The 24,949-nt window shown below is 47.6% G+C and overlaps 1 protein-coding gene across 2 annotated transcripts in view; it reads right to left on the reverse strand.

Annotated features, from left to right (window-relative positions):
- The window catches only part of Ush1c (USH1 protein network component harmonin), a 45,470-nt gene that overhangs the window by 2,250 nt on the left and 18,271 nt on the right, over positions 1 to 24,949 (reverse strand). Inside the window, exons 10-25 of one of the 2 annotated variants that reach the window (XM_048359347.1) lie at positions 23,961 to 24,020; positions 23,750 to 23,806; positions 23,230 to 23,372; positions 22,170 to 22,235; positions 21,723 to 21,847; positions 17,419 to 17,468; positions 13,701 to 13,853; positions 11,604 to 11,720; positions 10,707 to 11,189; positions 7,396 to 7,515; positions 6,233 to 6,283; positions 3,561 to 3,602; positions 3,097 to 3,150; positions 2,640 to 2,739; positions 1,794 to 1,903; positions 435 to 490 (exon numbers count right to left, since the gene is read on the reverse strand). In XM_048359347.1, the coding sequence (XP_048215304.1) occupies positions 435 to 490; positions 1,794 to 1,903; positions 2,640 to 2,739; positions 3,097 to 3,150; positions 3,561 to 3,602; positions 6,233 to 6,283; positions 7,396 to 7,515; positions 10,707 to 11,189; positions 11,604 to 11,720; positions 13,701 to 13,853; positions 17,419 to 17,468; positions 21,723 to 21,847; positions 22,170 to 22,235; positions 23,230 to 23,372; positions 23,750 to 23,806; positions 23,961 to 24,020 (1,787 nt within the window). Of the gene's footprint in view, positions 1 to 434; positions 491 to 1,793; positions 1,904 to 2,639; positions 2,740 to 3,096; positions 3,151 to 3,560; positions 3,603 to 6,232; positions 6,284 to 7,395; positions 7,516 to 10,706; positions 11,190 to 11,603; positions 11,721 to 13,700; positions 13,854 to 17,418; positions 17,469 to 18,540; positions 18,615 to 21,722; positions 21,848 to 22,169; positions 22,236 to 23,229; positions 23,373 to 23,749; positions 23,807 to 23,960; positions 24,021 to 24,949 lie in introns of both variants that reach the window. The other variant, XM_048359346.1, reaches the window with a different exon arrangement.

Below are 24,949 nucleotides of genomic sequence, written 5' to 3' on the forward strand. Positions count from 1 at the left end.
GGGCTCCCTGGAGAGATCTGAGATAAGAGCCTGAGATCTTGCTGGCCTAGTGAAGTAGTAATAGTGCATGCCACTAGACATCAGGAAGACCTTCTAGAGGGTGAAAGATGGATATGGAAATCTTTATCTGATAATGGTAGAGGAGACAAATATGTGAGTGAAGAATCAAAACTCCTAAATCTCTGTTCCAACTTCACACTGTGTACTTGATCTAAGACCTTGAACCTTGGTTTCACATATGTTAAGAATGTATCCAAGATAGCCTTAGCTCTGATACTACTTGAGGACACTGACTTTGTTGGAGAACTTTTCTAGTCTAGATGTTCTAGGACCCATGACCACAGGCAGTCATGTGTGTCTGCGGGAGGCTACTCCTTTTCAGTTGGGAGGAAGGTGGGAGGCAGAAGCAGGGCCAGGTGCCTGAGCACACTTACAGCTCATCGTCGTACTCCTTGGGGGGGCAGACTGCAACCACAAGGTCGATCCAGTCCTGTGGGAAGAAGCCATGTGACTGAGGAGAGTAGGATGGATGGCACATGTGCCCTGGGGCTCTGTTCCCCTTCTTGGCTTCCATGGCTTGGAGTCAGCCAGCAGGGCCTTCTTTCCAGATAGAACCCCATACTTTAAGGGGGTGGGGGGAGTTTCCAGTCTCTGGGGTTTCCCAACCATCAAGACAGGCCCTTAAATGACAGTACATTCCCAAATGCTTTTTCTGTGGACTAGAGTCAGTCAGCAACCTTCAAATCACTAGGGAGAATTCCTTTAGAGCATGGATTTGTGAACTTGGCCCCTGGAAGTCTGGAGTGGGTCCTGGGAAAGAATTCTTCTAATAAACTCCCCAGATCAACTGCTAGACTTCTGGCTTATTAACACACTTGATCCCTTTGATGGCTTCACTGCCCTGGTTGGCTTGCCCATGACTGTCACCTTGGGCTTGGCTATATCATTTGAAAAGTACCAAAAATAGCATTGGGCCCTTTACCAGGCCATAGTTCCTAAGACTGAGCTGGAATCTCTCTCCCCATGACCAACTTCCATCCCATCCAGCTCTGCAGTCAATAACACTTCTGTTCCCTCTACCCTAATGCAGCCCTTCAGACAATCAAAGGCAGTCAACATGTTACCCGTTCGTCTTCTCTTCTCCACATCCTTTCATGTGGGTCCCAGGCCCATCTGGTCAGCTTCCTCGGCACTGAACTTAATACCTCAGGCTCAGCTGCCTGCATACAGTTGTACAGGTTGTGCATTGCACAACACAAGTGGGCACCATTCATACTATAGTCTGTAGGAGGGCGCCCTCTGAGATTGTGCAGTGCATGGCCTGTGGGAAAAGCTTGCACAGTGGCCCTGATCTGGGTAGGAGTCTAATACACACAGAGCAGAGGATCACCAGCCACCTCCTTCCTCTTGGGCCTTCTATGTCTGTTAATTCTTTCCAATAGCTTCCAGTACTCTCTTGATTCTTATTCAATACACACTTCGAGAAAGCTTTAGTTTTGTCTTCAAGTCAGAAAGACTGTGGTGCCCAGTCTTCCTGAGTGGGATTGTGCCAATGTGTTTTGGAGTTTTGTTTTTTTTTGCATTTGAGGTCAAGAATTGACTGTTTCTCAGAATTCTATCCTGTCAGACTTAGTCCATTGGTTTGACAGGAATTTGTGGATATCATCCGAAAGTTATCTGGACCTTGGATATCTGCTCTAAGCTGGGGGCATCCCAACAGTAAAGTCTAGCTGCAGAGGCCAGGATCTGAGACAGGCAGGTGAGGAGGGAGGAGGAGAGGGGCTTGTTCTTACCCCACCCTTATTCCAGGCCTTCTGCAGGGCAGCCTCGGCTTCTGCCAAGGTGTAATCTGTCACAATCTTGCCATTGATGGCCATGATCTCATCTCCTTTCACAATGCCACCTGTAGGAAGACAAAGCTGATGGGCTAACTGGGCTGTATGTGACATGCACCCCAACCCAGGGATTGGCAGAGTGATTCATTGTGGGTTGCCTCAATTTCCTAAACTGCAAAAGGAGAATAATTACAAGCACCTAATTTGGGAGCTATTGGGTTAACACACATGGAGCACCAACAACAGGTGGTATGCCAGCCACTTAAGACTAGTATGTGGCATATGCTTAGTTCTGACAATCTATGATCACTGGTGGGACAGGTCAGGCTTGGATGTCTTTTCTCATGCTTTCCATGTGCAGGTCCTTCTCTCAGAAAGCCTTTCCTCTGCCACAGTTTGGAATCCACTTATCTATTAAGGCTCAGCTTGCTGTTTTCCTTCCCAGCACCCCCTTCCTCTTCCCCTCCCCCCATGGATTAGGCTCTATCTCTCTTCAGCTCCCCTTCAGCCCTTGGCAGATGGTACTGTTACTGTCAGTGATCTGGTGATCTTATGAATGTTTCTTCCATTAGTCGGGGAGCTACTAGAAGGCAAAGCGGCATCTACTTTGTTGGTATGTGTCAGGTCCTGGCATCATAGCACATCTTCAGGTAATGTCTGAAATTGGGTAGATGGCTTGTAAGATGGACCTGAAGCTCTTGAGCAACTGTCAGCCCACTTCACACAGGCATCTGTCTGTTTTTCTGGGAGGCCCTATGTAGCCACCACACAATCCCCAAATCAGGCATGATCCTGCCCACTCACCATGTCGCTCAGCAGCACCCCCTTCGTAAACAGCAGAGACGACCACCTTTCCAATGGGGGAGTCCACACCACCTTCCAGGGCTAGGTCTAAAGATCCCTCCTGGTTATAGGAAACAGGCCTTAGAGTCCACACAGATGCCTGTGGGCATCTGGGTACAAGCAAGCAAAAAAGAAAGGAAGTGGGGGGAGGAAGGATGAGAGGGGGAAAGGAAGGAAGGAGGAAGGGAGGGAAAGGAAGAAAGACGCAAAGGCCAGGGCAGTGCTGTGGAGAGAACACAGGCCAGATGCCAGCTGGGGCTCAGTGGCCCAGCATTGGAGGGCATCCCTGAGACAGGAGGGAGACTAGTGGGGACTTGAGGGGCCACCTAGGAATCACCTTGGAGTAGGTGAAACAGGGAAGGTGGGGGTCAAGGGAAGAGAAGGATCGTGGCCTGACCTCTAGCACTTGCCCAGGTACCTTCTTGATGCGTAGAAGCCGGACGTCCTTCCCTATGATCTGCTCTGGGGAGAACTAGAGGGGGGAAAAATAATAGGGTAGCTTTGACAGGTGGAAGTGGCTCTGGGCCCTATGAGAGACAATGAACATGTATGTACACACGCACACACACATGTTGTCACACAAGTTGCAGGTCCATTCTTCTGGGGTTAATATAAGGATGGAGCAACAGCAGGCCTTATGAATGCACAGCATAGTGCTTGAATGTGGTTAGCGTGCAGCAAACATAACCCTTGTTCTAACCCCTCCCCCCCACCACACAGTTCTGACTAAAAGACCATTTGAAGGGAGCCTTCTCAGGAAAGAACAACTGGGGGGTATCCTTGGGGCTTTTAAGTGTCCCATGTCATCCTACCATCAAACCCTTTTGAACTTTCTCCCCATTTTGGGGACTACTTTCCTGGGGCAGGAGTGTTATCTCTTACCATGGAGTAGGGGTCAAAGCCTTCCTCATACTTCCGGAAATCCTGGAAGCAAAGAGAGGGCTGGCTGCTTTAGGAGGTCATAGCTCTGGTCCTGAGGTGACTGCAAGCCCAAGCTCAGGAAACAAGGGTAAATGAGTTCAAACCCAAAGACGAGAGATGGGGAAAGGATAGGAGCAGGTGTAGCCTGGATGGGGGTGCAGAGAGAATGGCAGCCCCAAGAGCCACAGCGCCCTGTTTGGGGATGAGCAGGAAGCTGCAGGAAGCATTTGGAAGCATGCAGCCCTACTCCTTACATTGTCCAGCAGAAGCTTGGGGGAAAATCTGCAGCTGGTATCTGGGAGCCTCGGCAGATGGCTCCTCTCCTACAGAAAATTTCATCCCTCAGACATTTGAGACCCTTCCTCATATCTTCCAAATCCCCACTCAGGACATGTTAGGCCCTGGAGGACAAAGGCAGGCTTCTCTGCTCAGTGTTCTGACCCAGAGTAAAGTGGGGCAGGCCTGATCAAGAGGATGCTCTGTCTGGGAAAAACAGCTACAAGGTGACCAAGGGAGGTAAAGAAAAATGTCACCAAAAGGCAAGACATGGCGGTGGTGAGACTATGCTGACCCTGTGCTGGGCACTGTTGTTAACTGATGTAGAAAGCAAGATACCTCCCTAGCTTGGCCATTTAGTTGGAGAGAAGGAGGGAGCACGCACAGAACTGGGGCTTTGGATTGATGAGGTTGTTATAGGGACAATGTCCCAAAGATTTAGAAATAGGTCAGTGAGGAGAAGGCAGAGCCAGAGTACATGGCCTTAGCTAGGAGCCACATAGTAAACAGAGCCAAGCCGAAGACCCAGGATGCTAAGCCTAAATGAGGACCGCAAAGCCATAGCAAGTCCCCATGGGAAGATAAGAGCTTTGGGGAAGGTGCCCACACAGCCCTCACTGGACTGATCAGAGCCATCCTCAGCACACAGTTCTCTAGACCACACTAAATGTTCCCTGGGTCTGTAGTCAGTGTTGTGGTCAGGCTAGAGACCTTGCTCAGGGTGTAGCAGCCAAATTCTGTACACAAGACCAGCAGATAGGTCCCTGGACACCTGCCTGCTCTACCTCTCATTGGACCTTATCTCCTAGGCTCAACCCAAAAGAGAGTTTAGACTGGCCCAAGCTGGGGGCTCAGTGAAGCATGATCTTCCTGGGGGGGTAGACGAGGGAAGGCACAGGGGGACATTCTAGTCTATGGTTGTTGGGGCAGCACACAAGAGAAGAGATGCAGCTGATCATGCATAAGAGGGGGTCAGAAGGCAGGATTGGAGCCCAGACCCTTTCATGAGAGGGGCCTGATTATCCTGGCTATTCCTTCTGGAAAACTGGGCACATTTCTTCTTTCTCAGTGACCCTGAACACCTGCTCTCATAGATGAGCTGCTGGATGGTAGGTCTGATGTGAATTAAGAAACTTGTAAGCATTTCAGATAGTTGGCCCTTAAAGAGGAAGCCCTACTTCTCATTCAACCAATAGCCAGAAAGATAGCAGTAATGCCTAAAGTCACCCCGTCAGTGGGAAGACAAGCAAAAGTTTGACTCCAAATCTGGAGCCTTGGAATCTTCTGTTCCATGTCTTTCTCCTAAGGGTTGTTTGCTCCATAAACAACAATAGGTCTTTCAATGCATATTTTCAATGACAGTGCTTTGAGAAACAGGTGATAGCTGCTTCTAAGAATATATGGGATGCAAATCTAGGGTCTGACACTAGCTACGTCATTGTGGATGCATTTCCAAGTCTCTTTGCTTCTGTTTCCTGTCTATAGAATGAAAGTGATAATAGCCTGTATCCCCCAGAGCTGCTGAAAGATTAAATGAGGTCATATACATAATGTATTTAGGAACAAGGCTTGGTACAGCACTGTCCTAAGGACTAGCTGTCTTCTGTCACCCTGCAGTCCTGGTCTGGGAGCATTTTGTATGCATTTCCCCTGACTCTGGCCACTTCAGTTCCTTGCCAGTGTCAAATCAGCCTGGGAATGAGGAGGCCGGAGAAGCAAGGGCTGGCTGTGAGGTTTTCTGTTTCAATCTTGGGGTTTCTTTCATTGGTGGTAAAATCAACAATCCAATGGCTAGCTCTGGACATGAGCTCCAGAAAGTGGGGAAACTAGGTGCCCATCTGCCTGGCAGCATTCAAAGACCAGCAGGCACCCTGGGCAGATGGCTGAGCGGAGCCCATACTTCCTGCTGAGGGGAGCCCATACTTCCTGCTGAGGGAGGTTCAGCATCAAATAGGGCTCAGGGAAGCTGTGGTCTGCCTGGAGGGGAGACACAAGGGAAGGCACACAGAGAGGAGGGGCATTTCAGGTAGCCCCTATCTTTTCTCCTAAAGCTAGAGCCAGAGCCCATCCTGGCCTTGGTGGCTTTCTGAGGGCTCTCTCTGACCTGTTCTGCTTCAAACAAGCAGCAGTAAAAGATCCTCAGGACCCCAGGGCTCTTAACTCAAACACGGGCATAAGAGATGCAAAATCCTCCTTACCCACTGCCAGAGTGAAGGGGGCACAGTTCTGGTCTGCCAGGCAGATGGCACTTGGAGCCACCTTGAAATTGACCAGAACTCTCAGGAAGAAAGAACTCAGGCACAGACAGGAGGGACAGGTGGTGAAAAAGACCATGCACACAATAGGTATCATTGTACTTGTCTGAATGTTGTCTGATAAACCACCATCCTCTTCAACATCTCCTGAGGCTGGTAGGAAAAAAAAAAAATTCCCCAGCAGATGTTACAAATAGGTCTTGTCTGCCCCCTGGTGTCAGATCCCAGGCCTGCAGGCCTGGGGCTGCAGTCCCTTCCTAAACAGACATGGTCCTACAAGATCCAGCAAGCTCAAGGGTCCCATAAGCAGCAGCTATCCAGTCACAGTTAAGCAGACACACCCTATGGTGAACCAGAGAATGATGTGGATGTCTCAGGCTATCTCAGGAGCATGACCCCTGCCCTTTTGGGAGCTAACAGGACAGCTAAAGCTCAAAATATGTATCTCAGTGGCCTGCCCTGACATTTGGATAGGGTTTCCTTGAAAGGGAAAGGAAACTTCTGGAGTGGCTCTGTTCCCACCATGAGGTCCAGCTCCCACAGCGACTGGAGCCTGGGGTAGACAGGTATCCCTATTCCCCAGGACCACTCCCAGGGCTCAGCCCTAATGAGCAGTGAGAAGTAAACTGGAGACAAAGAATAGACCTGCTTTGGTCTCTTCCCCACATGAATGCCACTCAGACTTTGGGGCACAGGCCAGGGCATCAGGACTCTCTAGGTGAGACTATGGTTTTAAAGTCTGAAAGACTAGTAAGTTTGTGCTCTGCCCTGTGCAACCTACTTTTCAACTCTGTACACTTCAGTTTCTGCAATTATTAAACACAGGCAGCACTAAGAATAATCGCAGTTTGGTATATGACTGGAGCTCTTACTAAATATTAGCTATGAATATGGTCATTTTAACTTAAGTGTTTTTCCCTCCCTAGAACGCATCACATAGCCTAGGCTGGCCTAGAACTTCAAAATTCTCCTGCCTCGGCCTCTTGAGTGCTGGGATTATAGGCTTCAACCACCACTCTGCTCAGCATGGTCACTTTCAGGTGATACTACAGGCAATGTGGACAAGCAGGAAATAGGAATGCCAGTGGGAAGTCAGTATCCACTACACCCATGTGGACTCATTTCTTGGCAATAAGACAGTTGCAAGATGGCACCTGATCTCACTTGGCATGCATTTCACTCTCCCACAGGAACAGCAGAACCCAGGAGAGATGGCCTTGCCTTGCTCCTGTAGAAACACACTGGAGGGGACCCATGGATCTTACCAGGACCTCAGACTTCACAGCTGGCCTGTAGATAAAGTTGGACTCCTGGTGCACCATGACAGGCTTGGAGATGGTGGACACACCAGGGCCTCTTGGAGGCTGTGGGCTTGGGCAAAATGTCTACAGAGTTAGTTAAGAGAGACTCATGTGAGGTTATGTTGGAGGAGGGGTGGGTAACCAAGATCAACCATAGCACTTCTACGCAACATGCAAATCTACCCCCACGCACAGGAACCTGTCTGGCTATCCATTCTGCTGGAGGCCCTGGGTTTGACTTTCAGCAAAGAGATGAGAAAGCCACATCCAAAGTGTGGTCCAAGTGGCTGTAAGGAATCAGTCTCTTGAACCAGCAGCCAACACGAGCATCCACGGTCACTCAGGCACACTGTCAAGGCTTTCCCTTGGTAACACGGGGGCCACACCAGTCTCCTTTCCCTTTAAGGGCTGCCTCTTTTGGACACAGTCCAGCCCCTGTATAGCAGCACAACCCATCTTCTATTCTCAATGATTGGGCACTGAGTATCCAGAGGCCTTGGAAAAGGACCAGTAAGAGTGGCATCTAGGGGAGTTGACAAGACTTGAGTGCTTTGCTCTAACTCACTTGCTTATCTTGGGCAAGGCGTATCGGATTGGGTGACAACTCTGCCCAAACATTTCAAAAAGTACCTGATGACTTCTGAGCCCCTGAAGAAACCCTGAGTTCACTCAAAAGCTTCTCTACTTTCCCTTGACAGCTTCTACTGCCCGACAGCCTGTGAAATGCCAGAATCTCTTGCTCCCTACTCTTTCCATCTTTGTGCCTACTCTTTCCATTTGCCTGTCCAGGTCTCATTCTGTTTGTATTGTTTGGGGGTTTTTGTTTTTGCCAGTCCTGGGGCTTGATCAGGGCCTGAGCACTGTCCCTGGCTTCTTTTTGCTCAAGGCTAGCTGAGAATTGAACCCAGGGCTTCATGTATATAAGGCGAGCACTTTACCACTAGGCCGTATTCCCAGCCCCCAGGTCTCATTCTGGAACATGAATGTCTTCCAGAAGGCTTCCTTCAGCATTTCCTCCCCATCTTCATGCCTGTCTCAGCATCTGTGTGCCCCAAAGCCTCACTCCTTCAGTACAGTGATAGTTGTCAGCCTATTTGTCTTTCTTTCCTACTAGACTGTCTTAGGTAGGGACTGTGGCTGCCTATCCAGTGGTGATTGCCAGTACCCAGTGCTGGGTCTGGCAGATACTAGTCATTAGTAAATGTGTGATGACTGAATACATGAGGGGCACATGATGCCCAGAGTAGATCTGGCCCTGAACTTTACCTCTAACTAGTGTCAGTATGTCAGGTGCCCATGTCAAGCCAACACAACTGACTGTTTCCACCATGGTCTATTGATGGCTAAGTTGACTACAGACATAGCATGATGACAACTGGGCCAGAGTGCCAACACACAGGCAAGGGCCTGGTCTTTGAGTCAGGGACAGCCTGGGTTGTGAAGTCATTTAAAATGTTTGTGGTTCAGCTCCCTAGAGATACCTAGTGTGTTGGATTTTTAGTCTTGCCTGTCTTCTGCTTAAGGACAAACAGTGGGAACATAGTGATTTCTCAGGGAACCCTGTCTTCAATACCAACTGCCTCAAAGTTTGCTGAGGTGACCTTAAATTCCTTGTTTTGGGCTTTACTCAAATTTACTTGCACTTTGTATTATTAATAACCATACTTAATGCCTAGTGAACATCTAGTACGAGCCTGCTACTCTTCTTATAAGCATCAATTTAGAATATTTCATTTCATTTTCATTTTTTTTGTATGTCAATATATAACTCATGTGATTCTCATGACAGATAGGTGCTAATATAATTCCCATCTTGTAGATGAGGATACTCAGGCTGACACATAGAGTAGCATGTGTCCCAAATCATACAGCCAGTGAGTGGAAGAGCCAGGATCCAGGCTTGTTCAGTCTTGATTCCCTGCTATTCCTTTTGCCATTTTCATGTTCCCTCTCCTGAGGTGCCCTCCCTCCTATCCTCTGTGGATCACATCTCTCATGGCTCAACTCATAAGACCTCAACCATGAAGACGTGTCTTCAAACTGCCATTAGATGAGCCCTTGACACAGTATATGGCTTGTACCTGGTTTATAGTGGAGGCAGCTGTTCTCCCTTCAGGGAGCAAAGTTCTGGAAAGTTCAAGTGTGACAGCCCTGCTTCCTTTAGAATAAGATGCACCAGACAGGCGTTCAGTCATTGGATGGCAGAATTAACTTTGGAGGAGGCATCCTAGAGCACAGGTTTCTCCCTACAGGACTCAGAACCCTCATCAGAGGTCCAGAGAGATCTCTGAGACCTGTTCAGAGCCACAGCCTTATCAGCCTGCCAGGGCCTTCAAGTGCACCTCCCCACCCTCCCCAACCTCTCCTGATGATCTGAGAAGCTTATTCTGTTCTTCAAGCAGGAACTGAAATGGGAAGGTTGATAGCAACCACTGCTGAGGCACTATCATGACCAGACCCCCAATATTCAATATTCCCATTCTCAGCCAGTGCCCCTGCTCTGACTCAAGCCAGCTCTATGGCTATGGGAGCAAAGGAACACTTGGCATTTCCTAGAGTCAAAGCTCCATGTCTTCCATAATGATCACCTCTTCCAAAAATCTTTGGATTAAGAGCCCAATGTCTTTTTGAGGGGAAAAAAGGAATCACTGTTCAATCTCTGAGGATCCGAGAAAACCATCTTAAGTCTCTTAATAGAAATTTGGAGATTTCTAGGCACTCTCTTTCCATTTGTTCTTTAGTTGGATATTGGCCCCAAATGCTACACTTGAAGCCAGTGTAGCTGGCGAATGCCATGGAAAAGGGCACTGTACAAAGGCTATACTTGCCAGTGTCATCATTGCATTTGCAGAACTCAGCACCTCTTTTCTCGGCTTCTCTCTCCCTACTTTATTCCTGTTAAGTCACTTCTCATATTGAAGGCTTTCTGAGATACTATTGAGAAAGGCCTGCCTGTGACACAGAGCTGGCTAGTCATGAACAGAATCTGGAAGGACCACATTGCAAGTTCCTAGCCCTCACTAGCCAAGAGGAGCTCAGGGTAGGGCAGGGATTTGAATGGAGATACTGTTGGTCATCCCAAGGCATGCAGCAATCCTCCACTCAACACAGACCTCCAAACCAGCAGAAAGCATGCACATGCACGACACCCCCACACATGCAACTTGGGGGTCCACACTGGAAAACGGAGACAGTGACCGCCCCCCCCCCGCGCCCCTGGGTTCACAGTGGGAAACAACCCCTTCTCCTGCCCACAAACACAGCATATGGAGTACCTTTGAGGTGGGTGGGAAGCTCCGCTCAGGGGTAGGGGAGTTGGAGGGTTTCCCACTTTGAGTCTTTGCCTCCCACTCCTCCACTGCATTGCTTGGGTCCCCAATGCGTAAAGAGTGGCTGCCCAGTGCCTCTTCTAGAGCCAAGGGTAGTGGGCGGGTAGGAGTGAGGTCTTGGGTGGGAATGGATGGAGGGGGAGGGATGGGAATGGGGGGTGGGGTACGCTGCACCCAGGGTGAGGATGAGGTGCTTGTGTGGCCCGATGATGGAAGCACAGGGGGTGCGGGGACCTTGGAAGGTGGGTTGGAAGGTGGGGGATGGGGCATCACAGGCAAGGCAGAGGAAGTCTTGGGGGGGTAGTAGAACATGTCCAAAGGGATGTCATCCAGGTCAGTGGTATGGAGGTGTAGTCCACCTGCAAAGCGTCTCAAGGGTGAGGCCAGAGGAGATACAGAAGGCGGGGGAGGCGGGGGGCCTGTGGTCATCTGGGGGTGGTAAGGAAATTCTGTTATTGTCCATGCTGACTAGTGCTCCACACCATAATGCATAGAATAAAATGCTTTTCTAATCTGTTTCTGTTGCTGTTGGAGATCCATTCTCTCAGAACAGAACTGGGGGGGGGGGGGGAGGGAGTGGTCCTTGCAACCTGGTTGCCCAGATGAACCCACAAGGCTGGTAGAGAGTACCCAGTGCAGGAGAGACCCACACGGGGCCAGCTGGGGATGATAATCAGTCAGCCTCGCCTCTGAACAGGAATACAATTTGAGTGTGTAAAGGGCACTTTTAGTAATTACAGTAAGACAACAACTGGTGTGTTTATGATCATGCCTCCTGGTATCCTCGGGGAGGATTGGGCTGAAGGTAGCTGGAGGTTCTGTGCAGAAAGAAGGCCCTGTTACCTCTGAAATCTCATTATCGGCAGAGGAAATCTGCTCGAGGCGCGTCTGACAGAGCCTTTCCACCCAGTACTGAATCTTTTCCGACTCTTCAAGGTCTTCTCGCTCAGTCTCAGACACCTAGGACCCAAGGCAAGTACCAAAAGGAAAGGACAAAGGGTACACTTTGAATCCAGGGGCAGCACTGCTCCGAAACTCCTAGAGTACTGGAAAGTACTGGAAATCACCTGTCTAGAGCAAGACTCAAGCTAGTTCCACCTGACTGGTAGGAGGTGGAAATAAGGGTGAAGGCCAAAGCGATTTAACAGCACTTGCAAGCAAACCAGAGAAGGGGCTTATGCATTGCCAGGGGTTAGCAGAACCCCAGGATACTCATGGGGTTCTCCAAGAATGTTTTTTTGGTAACCTTCTTGTGCATTCCAAGAGTTTAATTTATCCTCCCCTTCCCTGTCCCTTCCCCGCCCCTTCCCCCCAGGCTGCCTTGTCTTTCAGAAGCACAAATTGAATCTTATTGTTAATTTTGTAGCTAATTCCTTCCTAATGTCAGACCTAATACACTTCACATTTTCCAGGACTTCTCTGGGTTTATAATCTAATCAGCTTGGCATTCTGATTCATGGACGCATTAAAGAGAAGCCAAAAGAATAATACCTATGGTTAGGGAGTTAAGGCATTGGAAATAAGAATTGCTTATGTTGTATGGTTTCCCTCATTGGGAATAATTAGTACACATCTAAGATAATCCTAGCAGAAGATCACAATAGGTCAATAGTTATATCCATATAAACACATAAGATGATGCTAAGCGAAATGAACTCCAAGTTATGGAAACAAGTGGTTTATTATTGTTGTTGTTATTTTCAACATATCATGTGAAATTATGCCTTTTTTCTTTTGTCTTTCTTTCCCATGGTTTTTTTTTTTTTGGCCAGTCCTGGGCCTTGGACTCAGGGCCTGAGCACTGTCCCTGGCTTCTTCCCGCTCAAGGCTAGCACTCTGCCACTTGAGCCACAGCGCCACTTCTGGCCGTTTTCTGTATATGTGGTGCTGGGGAATCGAACCTAGGGCCTCGTGTATCTGAGGCAGGCACTCTTGCCACTAGGCTATATCCCCAGCCCTTCCCATGGTTTTAAAGATATCACTGTAACTGATTTTGGCACCCTGGATATTGTATATACATATATTGGAACTAGGGAAGGGAAAGGGAATACCAAAATTGAGAGACAAAGGATAAAAAGACAAACCAATGCAACAGCAATACTTACAAAACTATATGGCATAAACCAACTGTATAACTCATGGGGGGAAGGAAATAGGAGGGGGGAGGCTGGGGAAAATGAGGGAGGAGATAAAAAGTTGGATAAGAAATGTATGCACTGCCTTACGTATGAAACTGTAACCTCTTTGTCCATCACTTTAACAATAAATAAATGGAAAATAAAGATTTCTTTGGACATCTGGCAGGAGACAGTCTTAGATAAATTCTTAAGTTAATCAGGTCCACCTTCTGTTGATGGAAGCAGCCTCAGACTCATAACCTAATTGGGGATATCCTCAGGGCAAAGGGGCTAGGCTTAGCTAAACCCATATATTCAGAGGTAAGTCAGCTTAGGGAAACTTGGTATTGCACTCAAAATTTAGCTAGAGACCTGAGATTAATGAAGGCCTATAGACAAAGAGGGTGGAGGGTTAACTGAAGATCTACAGCTAACCAGAAGGGTTAACCTCAGACTCAGGCTTTGAGCAGAAACCAGCTTCATCACCACCTTGAGGATAGAGGATCCCAGTCAACTCATTTTGTTGAGGCAAAGCAAAAGAGACAGACTCCAACCTCCATCCAAGTGCTTCATGCCTAGCCTGAGACTTTATCACCTGGGCAAAAAGGCTAGCCTCAGCCTAGATGCTGAGTCAGTAGGCTAGCTTCATTTTCAAGCATGTACCGAACCTCGGAGCTGATCTTAGAAAGCCCTGGCAGGAGGGAGGGTCTCGCTCTCCAGACTGGAAGACACTGCCCATCCTATCTGCAGAAAACCACTTGAGCTGGTCCCCTGGCAATCTGGTCTCAGGGATGCTCCTCTGGCCTGTGAACAGGGCACATACCTCCTGGGCCAGCCGGTTGATCTTTAGTTGCTTTTCCTTCTCCAGCATTTCCTCTTTCTCTTTGTAAAGCTTTTGTTCAAACTCCAGTTCCTTTTTATTCTTTCTCAACTCCTGCAGGCTGTCATACTTGGCTTTCTTCTTCTCTTTTCCTTTCTGAGCAGATGTAGCATTGTTTATATGATAAAGGTTATGAGATAGGGTTGGCACTAGCCTAGGACAGCAAACAGGGCATGCAATCCTCAGACAATAGCCAGTAACCACCCCATGGTGAGGCCCCAGCTCTGCTGTACCACACTGAACATCAGACATCAGGCTAAAGACAAGCAGGCTTGTCTTTACATAGTGGGAAGACAAGTTCCTTTGCTAGCCAGAAAAACTGGCTTACTAGTTCACTAACTAGCTGTGTGACGCTGGCTAGATACTTCAACCTCACTGGACCTGATTCACCTCATCTCTAAGCTAGGGAAAAATGTCAGATGCACGGGTTTTCATTCAGTGCCCATGAAATAGTATCTATGAAAGGGCATAGTGAATTTCGGAGTGTAATCTAAATAAAAGACCCTGCATTTATTTCCTAGTATCTGGACACATGCCTTCATCATCTGAAGAGAAAGGTGAACATGTTTAGATACCAGAGAGGTGGCCTAGGAGATTCTACAAAGTCTTGGAGCACTGGTAAATCTCTTCTGCAAATATCTGCTGTTCTAGGGTAGCGGAGGTAAAAGCAGATCCAGACCTGGGGGACATCTGATATTGCCCTGATGTGGACCTTGCATCTGGAGAGTTCAAACTCAGGGTTTCCTCAACGGAGGATTAGCTGGAGACTACAGCACTCACTGTGGCAATGTGGGCTGAAGTGGAAGAACTAATCACCTTATACTGGCCACAGGGTTCCAGTGTATTTGGTGAGTCAGGTGAAGGGCAAATATACCTTGTTGGGACTGGACCCACAAAAGGGAGCCCTCTTTCCCAGCTACTTCTCTCATAGAGTCCCAGGAAAGCAGGGGGAGGTAGAGGGGAGGTTTCATGGATTATTTCCTATGTAGGTACCGTGCATTCCTTTCAAATAAGCAACAAAGTGAAGTCCCTTGCCCAATGTCAGATAGCTAGTCAGTGATTACACCAGGATTCAAACCTAAGAATTTCAGATCACAGTGCTGATGAGCTGGGGGCTAGATGAACACGGCAGAAAGGAGGTCAGCCCCTTTCACACACAGCACAAAGTACAGAGCTGACATGCAGGAGAGAGGATGCAGAGTCAACACTTAGGGAATTTCTGGGATAGGAGGAAGCACCCCATTCACCTTATCTACTCCACCTGTAAGATGTCTTCCTGGGCCCTGTCTGGGATTTCTTGAATTACCTCAGCTTCCAAGGTTAGGAATGAGGAGCTGGGTTTCTCAGCAATAGACACACAACTTTAAGCTTTGTGTGTGTGGTGTGTGGGGGGGGGTGATGATGAATCATTATAGGCCTCTGTGGACTCATTGTGTCCCATCACCCCATTTCCATGCTTTAGGAATGGGACCCACTTCCAGAGAAGTCTATGGGCCTCTTGGGAAAATGATTCTCTTTGCTTCTGAGTCTTTGCTTCTTTGCCTAGCATGTTCACTAGGTTCTTAGCTTATTTCAGAGATGAATCACTGATAACATGTTATAGGTTCAGACAGCAGTTCTCCAAAAGGAGCAACAAATATTCTGTCCAGTGGCAGCTTGCTAGAATAAGGGCATGACCTCCCACAGGGACCAACATGATAATGATGGCCACTCTACTGGTTTAGAAACAAGCCAGCAATGCTAAGATGTTAGAGCAAGGCTTCTTGGTAGAGTGGGCTGACAGCAGACCATTTCTGTCTCATCTCTGGTGAAGTAAAATTTGCCTACATGAGCAGAAGGGCAAGTGGCCCACAATATTACCTCCAAAGTACAGGAAATGTGGCCAAGTAACTGCTATAGGTAACTGTACATGTGAACTTGCCTTCCCTACAGGGCTGTGGGCTCCTACTGGTGGGTTCTGAATGATGTATTCAAGCAGTTCTGGTGAGAGATATTAAACAGAACTATGAATCTTTCAAGGCTTGGCATAGACTGTGGGACCACAGGCTAGGGTCCTTGAATCCCAGAGGGACTTACTGCCAAGGTGGGAACCGAGGACATTGAGATTTTAGGCACTGATGATGGCTGTGGATAGCCTCCTTTGGTTTCCCAGGGACTCAGTGGTCCAGTTGCTGACAAACAAAGAATCTCCTATGGCTCAAGACAAAATGATGATGGATTTCTAGAGCTGGTATGAGAGACATGATTGTGTTGTCCTTTTGGCTGTCAGTTAATTAATGGCAGATGTTTCCTTTTGATCCAAACTGAGAGGAGAGACAGATGGCATAAGATGCTACCTACAAGCAACCATTCTCTTTTGGAAACAAAAATGAAAAAAAAAATCAACTGTTTCTAGAATTATAATGGAACAAATGAACAGGAGAAGGCTAGCTCTGCCTCTTTATCAATGGCAAGTTTCAAGTGACATAATTTGTGTGCAGAAGATTCTAGATCTTTCAACTTTGCATAGTTATGAGCCCTTGGCAAACATAAAGCTTATTTGTCTCATTTTATTATTTTTGCAGTAAAATCCTGTGCATGTTGATTGTATGTTGTGCTCTGTAGTTGAGTTCTAACAGAGAGTTGGTGGAAAAACAGTCTAATTCGATGAAAGAATCTGAGACATAGATTTGGCTGTAAGATGAAGAGCCCAGAGACCTACGAGACTGAGGGTTTTCTGAGACTATGACAATGTGGAAAGGAATCCTGGAGGAGCAGTGTTCTATTCTATTTGATTTTTATAAATTCTGTGCTCCTGGGTAAGGATAATATTGCTGTCTGATATATCCATAGGAATGTTCTGGGAAAGAGGGTAGATTTTCCTGGCACATTGAATATGCCCACTTTTCAGGCAGGAGGAAGTTACATATCAAGGTCACCCAGCTGCTAGTGCACTGGTTTCTGGGGGACAAACTTCTTGCCAGGGAGAGCTGGTCAAGTGATAACATTCCATTTAGCTCTCTCAGATTTATACCCATAGCCTGATTTCCAAATACCAAATCATCTGGAATGTCAAAGCCACAGATAATAAGAATGGCATTTTCATAATCAAATGCCGAAGTGATTAAGAAAGACAAATGACGAGAGAGTTTTACAGGGCCTGGTGACAGTGTAATAAGATTTAGAGGGAAAATTAGAACCCCTAAGAATGGAAAGATACATAATCCTGGGTGCATGCAGAGAGACATTGTTATGATTTGTGCGACGTCCTGTCCCATTTTCATGCAACGAGTTCCCTTCCTGGGTAGCCAGTCTGCATCTGGCACTACTGATCCCATGACCTGCCCTGTGTACAACACCCTGGTATTTCACTCTGTCTGATAGGCTCCCCATCATGGCCTCTGGGTCTACTGGACAGAATAAATCAGAACTTCCTCCCTCTGCCGATTGAAACTGGTGCAGAACTACGTAGAACCTGATGGTCCTTGGGCCTTTCTTATGCCAGGCATAACTGTCCCACCAAGCCTCTACCACAGAACCCTGCCAATGGACATCAGAGAGGTATAGGGAGAGCTAGCCCTCCAAGAGAATCAGCCAGGTCAACAGGAAAAGAAATGTTTGGAGAAAGCCACAACCCACAGCAAACTCAACAGCACACTGGCCTCACTTGGGCCTATCCTACCTTCCGGATGGTTGGAAATTTGCCATCATAACGGTAAAACCACCCAAAGGCTATAAGAACACAGAACAAAATGATGAGGTACATTCAGCTGGGTGACTGCATTTATGGAAGTTCAGCTCCCAAAGAATATATGGCTTTGTGAGATGAAGAACAATGTTGGTAGATCCAACAGCAAAAGGCCACCTTCTGACATTCCACTTACCCGGCCTTCTCTGGAGCAAAGCAAACTCAATACCACCTGAGCAAAGCCCCATTGCTCAGGTCCTGGAGTGCCTTTCCCCAGCACACAGGTTTCAGAAGTCATTGCCAAAACTCAGCAAGCAAACTCTTTGTGAAAGGATAATCCTTCCTAAATCACAGATCGTCTTAGAACACAAAGTCCCATTGGAAAAGAGAGAGAGAGAGAGAGAGAGAAAAGGCTCTCCCTATCTGATACCCAGTCCATCCATCCAAGAAATGGCTTAAGACAAAAGTGAGCCTGGGTCTTTGTCTAGAGCTGCTTTCAGACAGAACAGAACTGTCTTGTCTCACAGCGCGGGCAAGTCTCCTCAGTTCAACATGGAACGAGGCAGTGGCCAGGGCAGCCCTGGAGGAACAGCAGTGGCAGCAGCGGGAAGACATGCTCCCAGAACAAGCCAGATAAGCAAGGCACAGCCTCTATTCCTTCCCCAGAGGGCAAGATATCAGAACAGTGTCCAACACCTGAGCTCCCTGAGATCAGGGGTGATGGCTTAAATAAGTGCCCACCCTTGGCCATGAGTGCCAGATGGTGCTGTTGAAAGCCTCTTACTGGACCAAGTACTACTTCCTCAGTTGTTGGATTTAAGAGGTGTCTAGGGAGTCCTGAGGGAGAGGCCAACAACAGCGAGGACCATGGGGGCTGAACCAGCAGTTCAGATACACATGTGTCTTTTCACTAGTTTGTCAGCCAGGCCAAGTGTATCCTATCCCTAAGGTTTTGTGCATAGCACTTGGGCCACAAAAGGGGTTGGAGGAGCTTCCCAGACTCTCGGGGTCCCCACCATAAGCTGGCCCCTGAAAGCCAGGGTCTGTACTGCTTCAGGAGGAGGTGGGCAGCACAAGCAGGGCAGCCAAGCCAGAGAGCGAAGCTAGGGTGCCAACCTGCTCTCCCTGCTCCTCTGTAACTCCATCCAGGTCATCTGCAGGCTTGAGCTCAGCTTCCATTCCCTGATCATCTACCAGGGGAAAAGAGGAGCAAACTGGTGAACTGAGGAGATGTGGGACACTGAGAAACTAGAGATGCTTTCCAGGAGCCAGAGCACCTGTGACCAGCTTCCTCCAGGGCAGCTGTGAGGTCAGGGGCAGCAGCAGGGCTCAGAAGCCCAGGGCAAAAATTTCTTGCTCTAGTTGGTGCACCAAGTGCTTTTAACCTCCATAGCTTTAATGGCTCTTTCTGCAAAATGGACAAATAGCAAGGGGCTTCTGATCTGAGAGGGGACATAAGAATGATTTTGAGGCATTCTTACCATCTCTGCTTGGGGGGTTCTGGATCTCCTGGGGAGTGTCTGAGATTTGCAGGCAGCAGATGGAGGCGTGGGAAGAGATCCCAAAAGTAAACGGGGCACATGTAGTGGGAACAGCAAACCATCCATTCTAGCTATTTCCTAATCTAGACTGTGGCTTCTCTGGGACCCTTATACATGGTGTAAAAGCTTGCCTGTGAGCAAGGTCTGAACATTTTCCTTGCCTATGGGGTTTATGAGAAGGCTGCACATTAAGTTTCTTTGTTTTCAACGTTAATCACATTTACTCAGTAGTGGAACACTGCTGCTCCATTGTCAACTAACAGAAGACTATTTAGTCAAGCAATGGGAATACAAAGAATTACTTAATAGTTTGATAGGAAAAAAAACCCCTCAATTTCCTATTATGGATCTATGGGACAGGGGATAACTGATGGGCTCCTTGAGAAATAGAGAGCGAGTGGGGGGGAGGGAGCTGGAGATCTCTTATTTAAACCTTCTTATCTCTAAGGTCTGGGTCCTTAATATAGTTCCATGCCCTATGCTGTGACTAAGGGTCTTTTAGGGGCTTCTGTGACAGTGTGTGCTAACTCTGAGTGGTTGGCAGAATGTCAGGGTGCTGCTAGCTGACTACAAATAGGGTTGAGCTTAAAGGAACTCTTGGAGCCCCTCTGGAGAGACAGGATTGGGGTGGGGGGATCAGTTCCATATGCATGCTTAGGTTACAAGCTTATGTCTTAGGCTCAAAATGTTCTATGCTCTCTCTTATTTGTTCTAAAAAAAATAGGTTTCACCCTTCACAGGTCTAACCTGCTGGCTAATAGGGTCTCAATGTTGAAGGGTAATCAAGGATGCTGGCTAGGGTGTGGTCATGGGCCCAGCATAGCCCTGTTCAATTCCAGCTTCCTGGGAATGGAGAGGCAGAAATGGAGAGGCAGGAATTGAGCTAGGCCCTAGGAGACCTAACTGCACTTCCTGATTCCGGCAGGAATACAAATTGGAGCTTAATTGTCAGAGTATATGGAGATGGATGGCTGCAGCCACTGCCCCAGGTGAGCTGGAGAATTCAACCATCAATACCATGCTTTGTGGCACTGCCTCAGAATATAATATGTGTGTCCTGAACAATGAGGAAAATTCTTGCTCCTTTTATTCATGAAACAATTTGGATTAAAAGCATTAAATAAATAGCAAGTGAAAGGTACTTATTTTCCATCGTTCCTGAGAGGATGTGTTTGCTGTGAAGCAGAGATCCAATTTCTAGGAAGGTACTACGTTGACTCAGATTACTTTCATGAGAAGCAATTAAATCGATTTCTCTCCTTCTGAAGCTCCTATTTCATTTGTAAAAGCAAATTAGCTTCCCGTCTAAAACACAGTGTATTCACTGGGAATTTAGCTTGGGCCACATTTTCAGCTAATATTGAATGTCATAGGGTAGCTGATGAGAGTGTGCTTTGTCCTTCTGGGAGGACCACAAGATGACACTGTTCTGTTGTCAGGAAGGACTAGACTCGGAGTTGTTTGTTTGCCATGTACCAGGGATGGGTGAAATAGGACCATCCAGATGTTCTACACTCTCCCTTAGTCTAAGTGACCTGTGTTAGAAAGCTTGACACCAGGGGCTGGGAGTATGGCCTAGTGGCAAGAGTGCTTGCCTCCTACACATGAAGCTCTCAGTTCGATTCCCCAGCACCACATATATGGAAAACGGCCAGAGGGGGCGCTGTGGCTCAAGTGGCAGAGTGCTAGCCTTGAGCAAGAAGAGGCCAGGGACAGTGCTCAGGCCCTGAGTCCAAGGCCCAGGACTGGCCAAAAAAAAAAAAAAAAAAAAAAGAAAGAAAGCTTGACACCAAGCTTGACCCAAAGTTAGCCAGACCCTGTTCCAGCATTACAACTGGTTACCACAAAACAGAAATGGGGAGCCTTGGTTCTCAGATCCAGATCCAGATTCACCTCCATCTGCAGGTTCTTCAAGCATGGGTCATGTGCTCTTACCAATTATAAATTGAACCCATCTTGGAAGCAGAATAAATACTCAACCAGGAATCCTAGACTTATGATGGCCATAGCTTCCCTTTGCCTTACTTCTGACCTCCACCTCCCCTTAGCTCATGAAGAAAAGAAACCCCCTTTCGGCCCTAGCAGCTTGAGCCTCTCTTAAAGAGGCATTCTGGAAGTTTGATTGGGAGCAGATGACTAGGGAAAGAACTAGTAGCGGCCTGGATTAAAATTAGAGATGAGTACATAGGGCCCGCAAAAAGGGAGATGTGAAAACTGAAGTCCCAGCAAAGTGCAGGCAGCGGACCAGAGCTGAGTGATCTCATGATCCTCTTCCTGCCTGCATCCCTGAATCAGCATGACAACTATCCACATGCTGGAATAGAGCTGATGGGACACACTTCAAGCCAGCTCCTCACACAGTTACCCAACACCTCAGATCACCGGTGCTCTTTCTAGTTTCACTCGGGCCATGTTCAGAATGTGGATGGAAGAGGACATGCCACTGATCAAGCTAAGATTGTCATCCCATTGGATAGTTCCATCGTTGCACAGCTCCCTCTCCCTTATACAGCAGCCCAGCAGCCTGCTTGCTTTGTGTTGTGGGGGAGCTTTATGGAGTAGGCCCAGAACAAGAACGTGGCCCCTGGAAGATGGCCCTTGACACATGGCTGCTCTCCATGTATAGAATGTAGCTCAGAAAGCCATGGCTATCTACCTAGGGAGATGGCTGTGATCAATATTTCCATCTAGCACCTTCAATTCCAGGCCCCTAGAAAGTCAGTACCCACCCCCCCATACCCCCACCATAATACATACACTTTGGCTTGCGAAGGGGTACTGGGTGCACCTCAGCAGTGATGGTTTTAGGCAAGATGAGTGGTTCCTTTGAGCCCCAGTCTTCTTCCCACTGTTTCTTAAACTTTTCTTCCTCCTCGACAATCCTAAAATGATGTAATTGGAGCCAGAACTTAGGCAGGCCCACCTTCTGCCTCCCAGAGGACCACAACCAGACCAAGCCTCATGGTTCTAGTGTGGCAGTTAAGTCAATCCCTAGAGCTGGAGTTCGAACCTGAATGTGAACACAACCTGAGCAATTATGTAAGACTATGCTCTAGTTGCCCTGATATGACAGGCTGTACTAAAAATTAAGAGATGGCTACAAATAAGGAACAATCTACAGGGCCAGATAAACCAGGTCTGGCTACCCACACTCCTTTAAGCATGCTCATGTCCACCTAGACACACATGCGTACTACTACTCACTGTTCCATCTCCTTCCGGTATCTCTCATTTTCCTCAGCTGCCTTCTGGGCGATTTCCTTTCTCCTTCTGAAATGCACGTTGGCACGTGTGATTTTACACAAGACAAGTCAACCCTTCCCTATGGCTTACTCCTGATATGAGAAGAGTTTTAAGTTTTTCTGCAAGTTCCCTTCCAAAGATGACTGTATAAGGTTTGAGGAGTGGGTGACAAGGAAGCTATCCAATTAAGTCTGGACACTGTGCTCCTGGATGGTTTTGTCTGGTGCTTCTGGGCAGAGATTCTGTGTGCTATCAAAGCCAAGTGCCAGGTCTTTGCACCCTCCTCCAAAGTCCTAGGCAAAGTAACTGAAAACAGGAAGGATCTAGACTGAGTGAGGGTCCTGCCAGGCTCCAGGGCAAAGCCAGAGCCTGCTAAGCAGGTGTGGCCCCTCCAGGCTGATTCTGTGATAGAGAAGATGGGTACATCCTCTTGTCTTCCTATTCTAAACACTTAGTGCTGAGAATGTATCACATTTATATTTTGACAACTGTTTCTGATTTATGAATTGCTCACCTAATCGATTCTCTAGGCCACTATTTCAACTGCCTGATGGGTGAGACACTTATCATCATAGGTATGTGGTCATATGAGAACTCCCAGTCCCTGGAACCATACGGTCTGAATGTGAATCCCATCTTTGCCTTGTGTGGCTTTGGATATGACTGGCTTCGCCTCTCGCAGTCTCAGCCTCCAAAATGGGTTTATACTACCTACTTTCCAGGACTGGGTGAGGAATTATATTATAAAATATGTAAGCTCCTAGTACAGCATGTGGTAGGTCCTCAACATCTCCAGAGTCCAGAGGCTCTCCTCAGCAAAGAGAGAGGAGCTGGTGGTTTGAGGCAGAGGATGGATGGGTGGACCTGCCTTTGGGCCGTATGCTCTGAGGACAGGCCTCACTCACTGTGGATAAAGTTGGCTCAGGTGGAGTAGTAAGTAGGCAGGAGGAAAGTGGATGGGATTTGGGAGCAGAATTGGGGTCTGGGAGAGTGGGTGGGGTGCCCTGGGTAGGCCACTCACTGCCGCTCCATCTCTTGCTGCTCTTGGAGAATCTTGTTGGACTCCATGGCCAGCCGCTTCTGCATCAGGAGCTCCTGCCGCTGCAGCTCCCTCTGCCGCACCTCCTCCAACCGCTCCCGATCTGTCATGAACAGCTCCCTGCCCTTAGAGGGGGGAAAAGAGTTCCCTTGCCCAGTGCCCTGAGGTTATCTGGGTATTTATTGCCCAACATATGAGTGGCTGGTCCCCTCAGTGCCATGCCTTGTGACTCTGCTGGTTTCTATCTCAAACTTCTTGTAGGGCAGAAGTCTTTTCCTTCTGCTGTCAGATCTTCAAAAGAGAGCTTTGGCTCTTCTTTAAAAGAACAGGGATAAAAAAGCAAAAAGCAAAGTGAAACCAAAAACATTTTCCTTGTCTTTAAGTAGTTGTGCAGAGAACCTTAGACTTTCCTGAGAGTGTGTGACAGAGATCAGGGGTCAGGTAGGGGACTGAGGTTGGGGTCAGAGGTCATGGGGGTCATATCACCTCATTCTGGACTTACAGCACCAGCTACAATGGAGATGGTCAGGCTGCGGCTACTCTTCAGCACATTCACAGCCTGTGAGGACAAAAGGACTGTCAGTTGGACTAAAATAAACCACAGCCAGTCCAGTCAGAGAGCATGGAAGGTCCTAGATACTATGGGGTAAGAAGTGGAGTGTGGACATGATAATGATGATGAAAGGTTATAGGTTAAGGCCCCCTCATCTTACCTCCTTGTGGTCCAGGTTGGAGAAGTCGATGCCATTGACTTCGACAATCTGGTCCCCTGTCTGATGGAGAAACAAAGTAGGGTCAGGGTGTTTGTACGATCCTTACATTCATTCATCTCCATGAAGGCCTCTGCCAGTTTGCCAAACATGGATGTTGGGTTTTCAGATGGCTGAATATCAACTCTTCCTAATGAGCAGACCAGTGGAAAGCTCTGATAGGGAGCTGGGAGGGCCTCAAGCTCATACTTGCAACCCTCTACACCCTATCTTATTAGCTATCAAATATTATACCATTAGAGTTTAATTCTTTTGACTGAATTAGGACATTTGCTTTGCAAATTTAGCTCATAGACACAGGAGCCCTGGGCTTCTCAGGTAACAGAGGCTGTTGTTGAGGCATCTTCCTAACAATAGTAAGGGCTAATGTTCACTAATCACTTACTATGTGCCTAGCATAGATATAGCATATGTATTATTAATTTCATGCACACAATAACCCAAGATGGAAGGCTCTGTTATCTCATTTTACATATGAAGAAACTGAAGCACAAGGACATGAAGTAAGTAACTTATCCAAAGAAGAGGTCAAGAGTTTCAGCTCTGTCGTCAGACCACCTGAGTTTGAATCTCAGCCCTACCATTCTAGGTACATAATCTTGGCAAAATCACATGCATTATCTGGTTCTGTTTCCTCATCTGTAAACTGGGTGCTATAAACAGTACCTAATCCTTGGAGTTTCTGTAAAGTTTAGGACATAGCCTAGTGTAGATAAATACAGAATGTCGACTCTGCTTGTTACTGCTACATTCCCAAGCTCAGCACCATTGACTTTCATTGCTGGAGACCACTGTAGGGGGGTCAAACATGACCCACTCTATGAAGCCTTCTATTCTATACTGTGTATTCTAGTGAGAAATCATTAGCCAGTGATGACCAAAAGAGGGCTGTGTGATCACAGTCTGACCCTACTCCCACTGGGCCAGTGCCA

Source organism: Perognathus longimembris, chromosome 13, assembly GCF_023159225.1.
Source record: "Perognathus longimembris pacificus isolate PPM17 chromosome 13, ASM2315922v1, whole genome shotgun sequence".
NCBI lineage: Eukaryota > Metazoa > Chordata > Mammalia > Rodentia > Heteromyidae > Perognathus > Perognathus longimembris.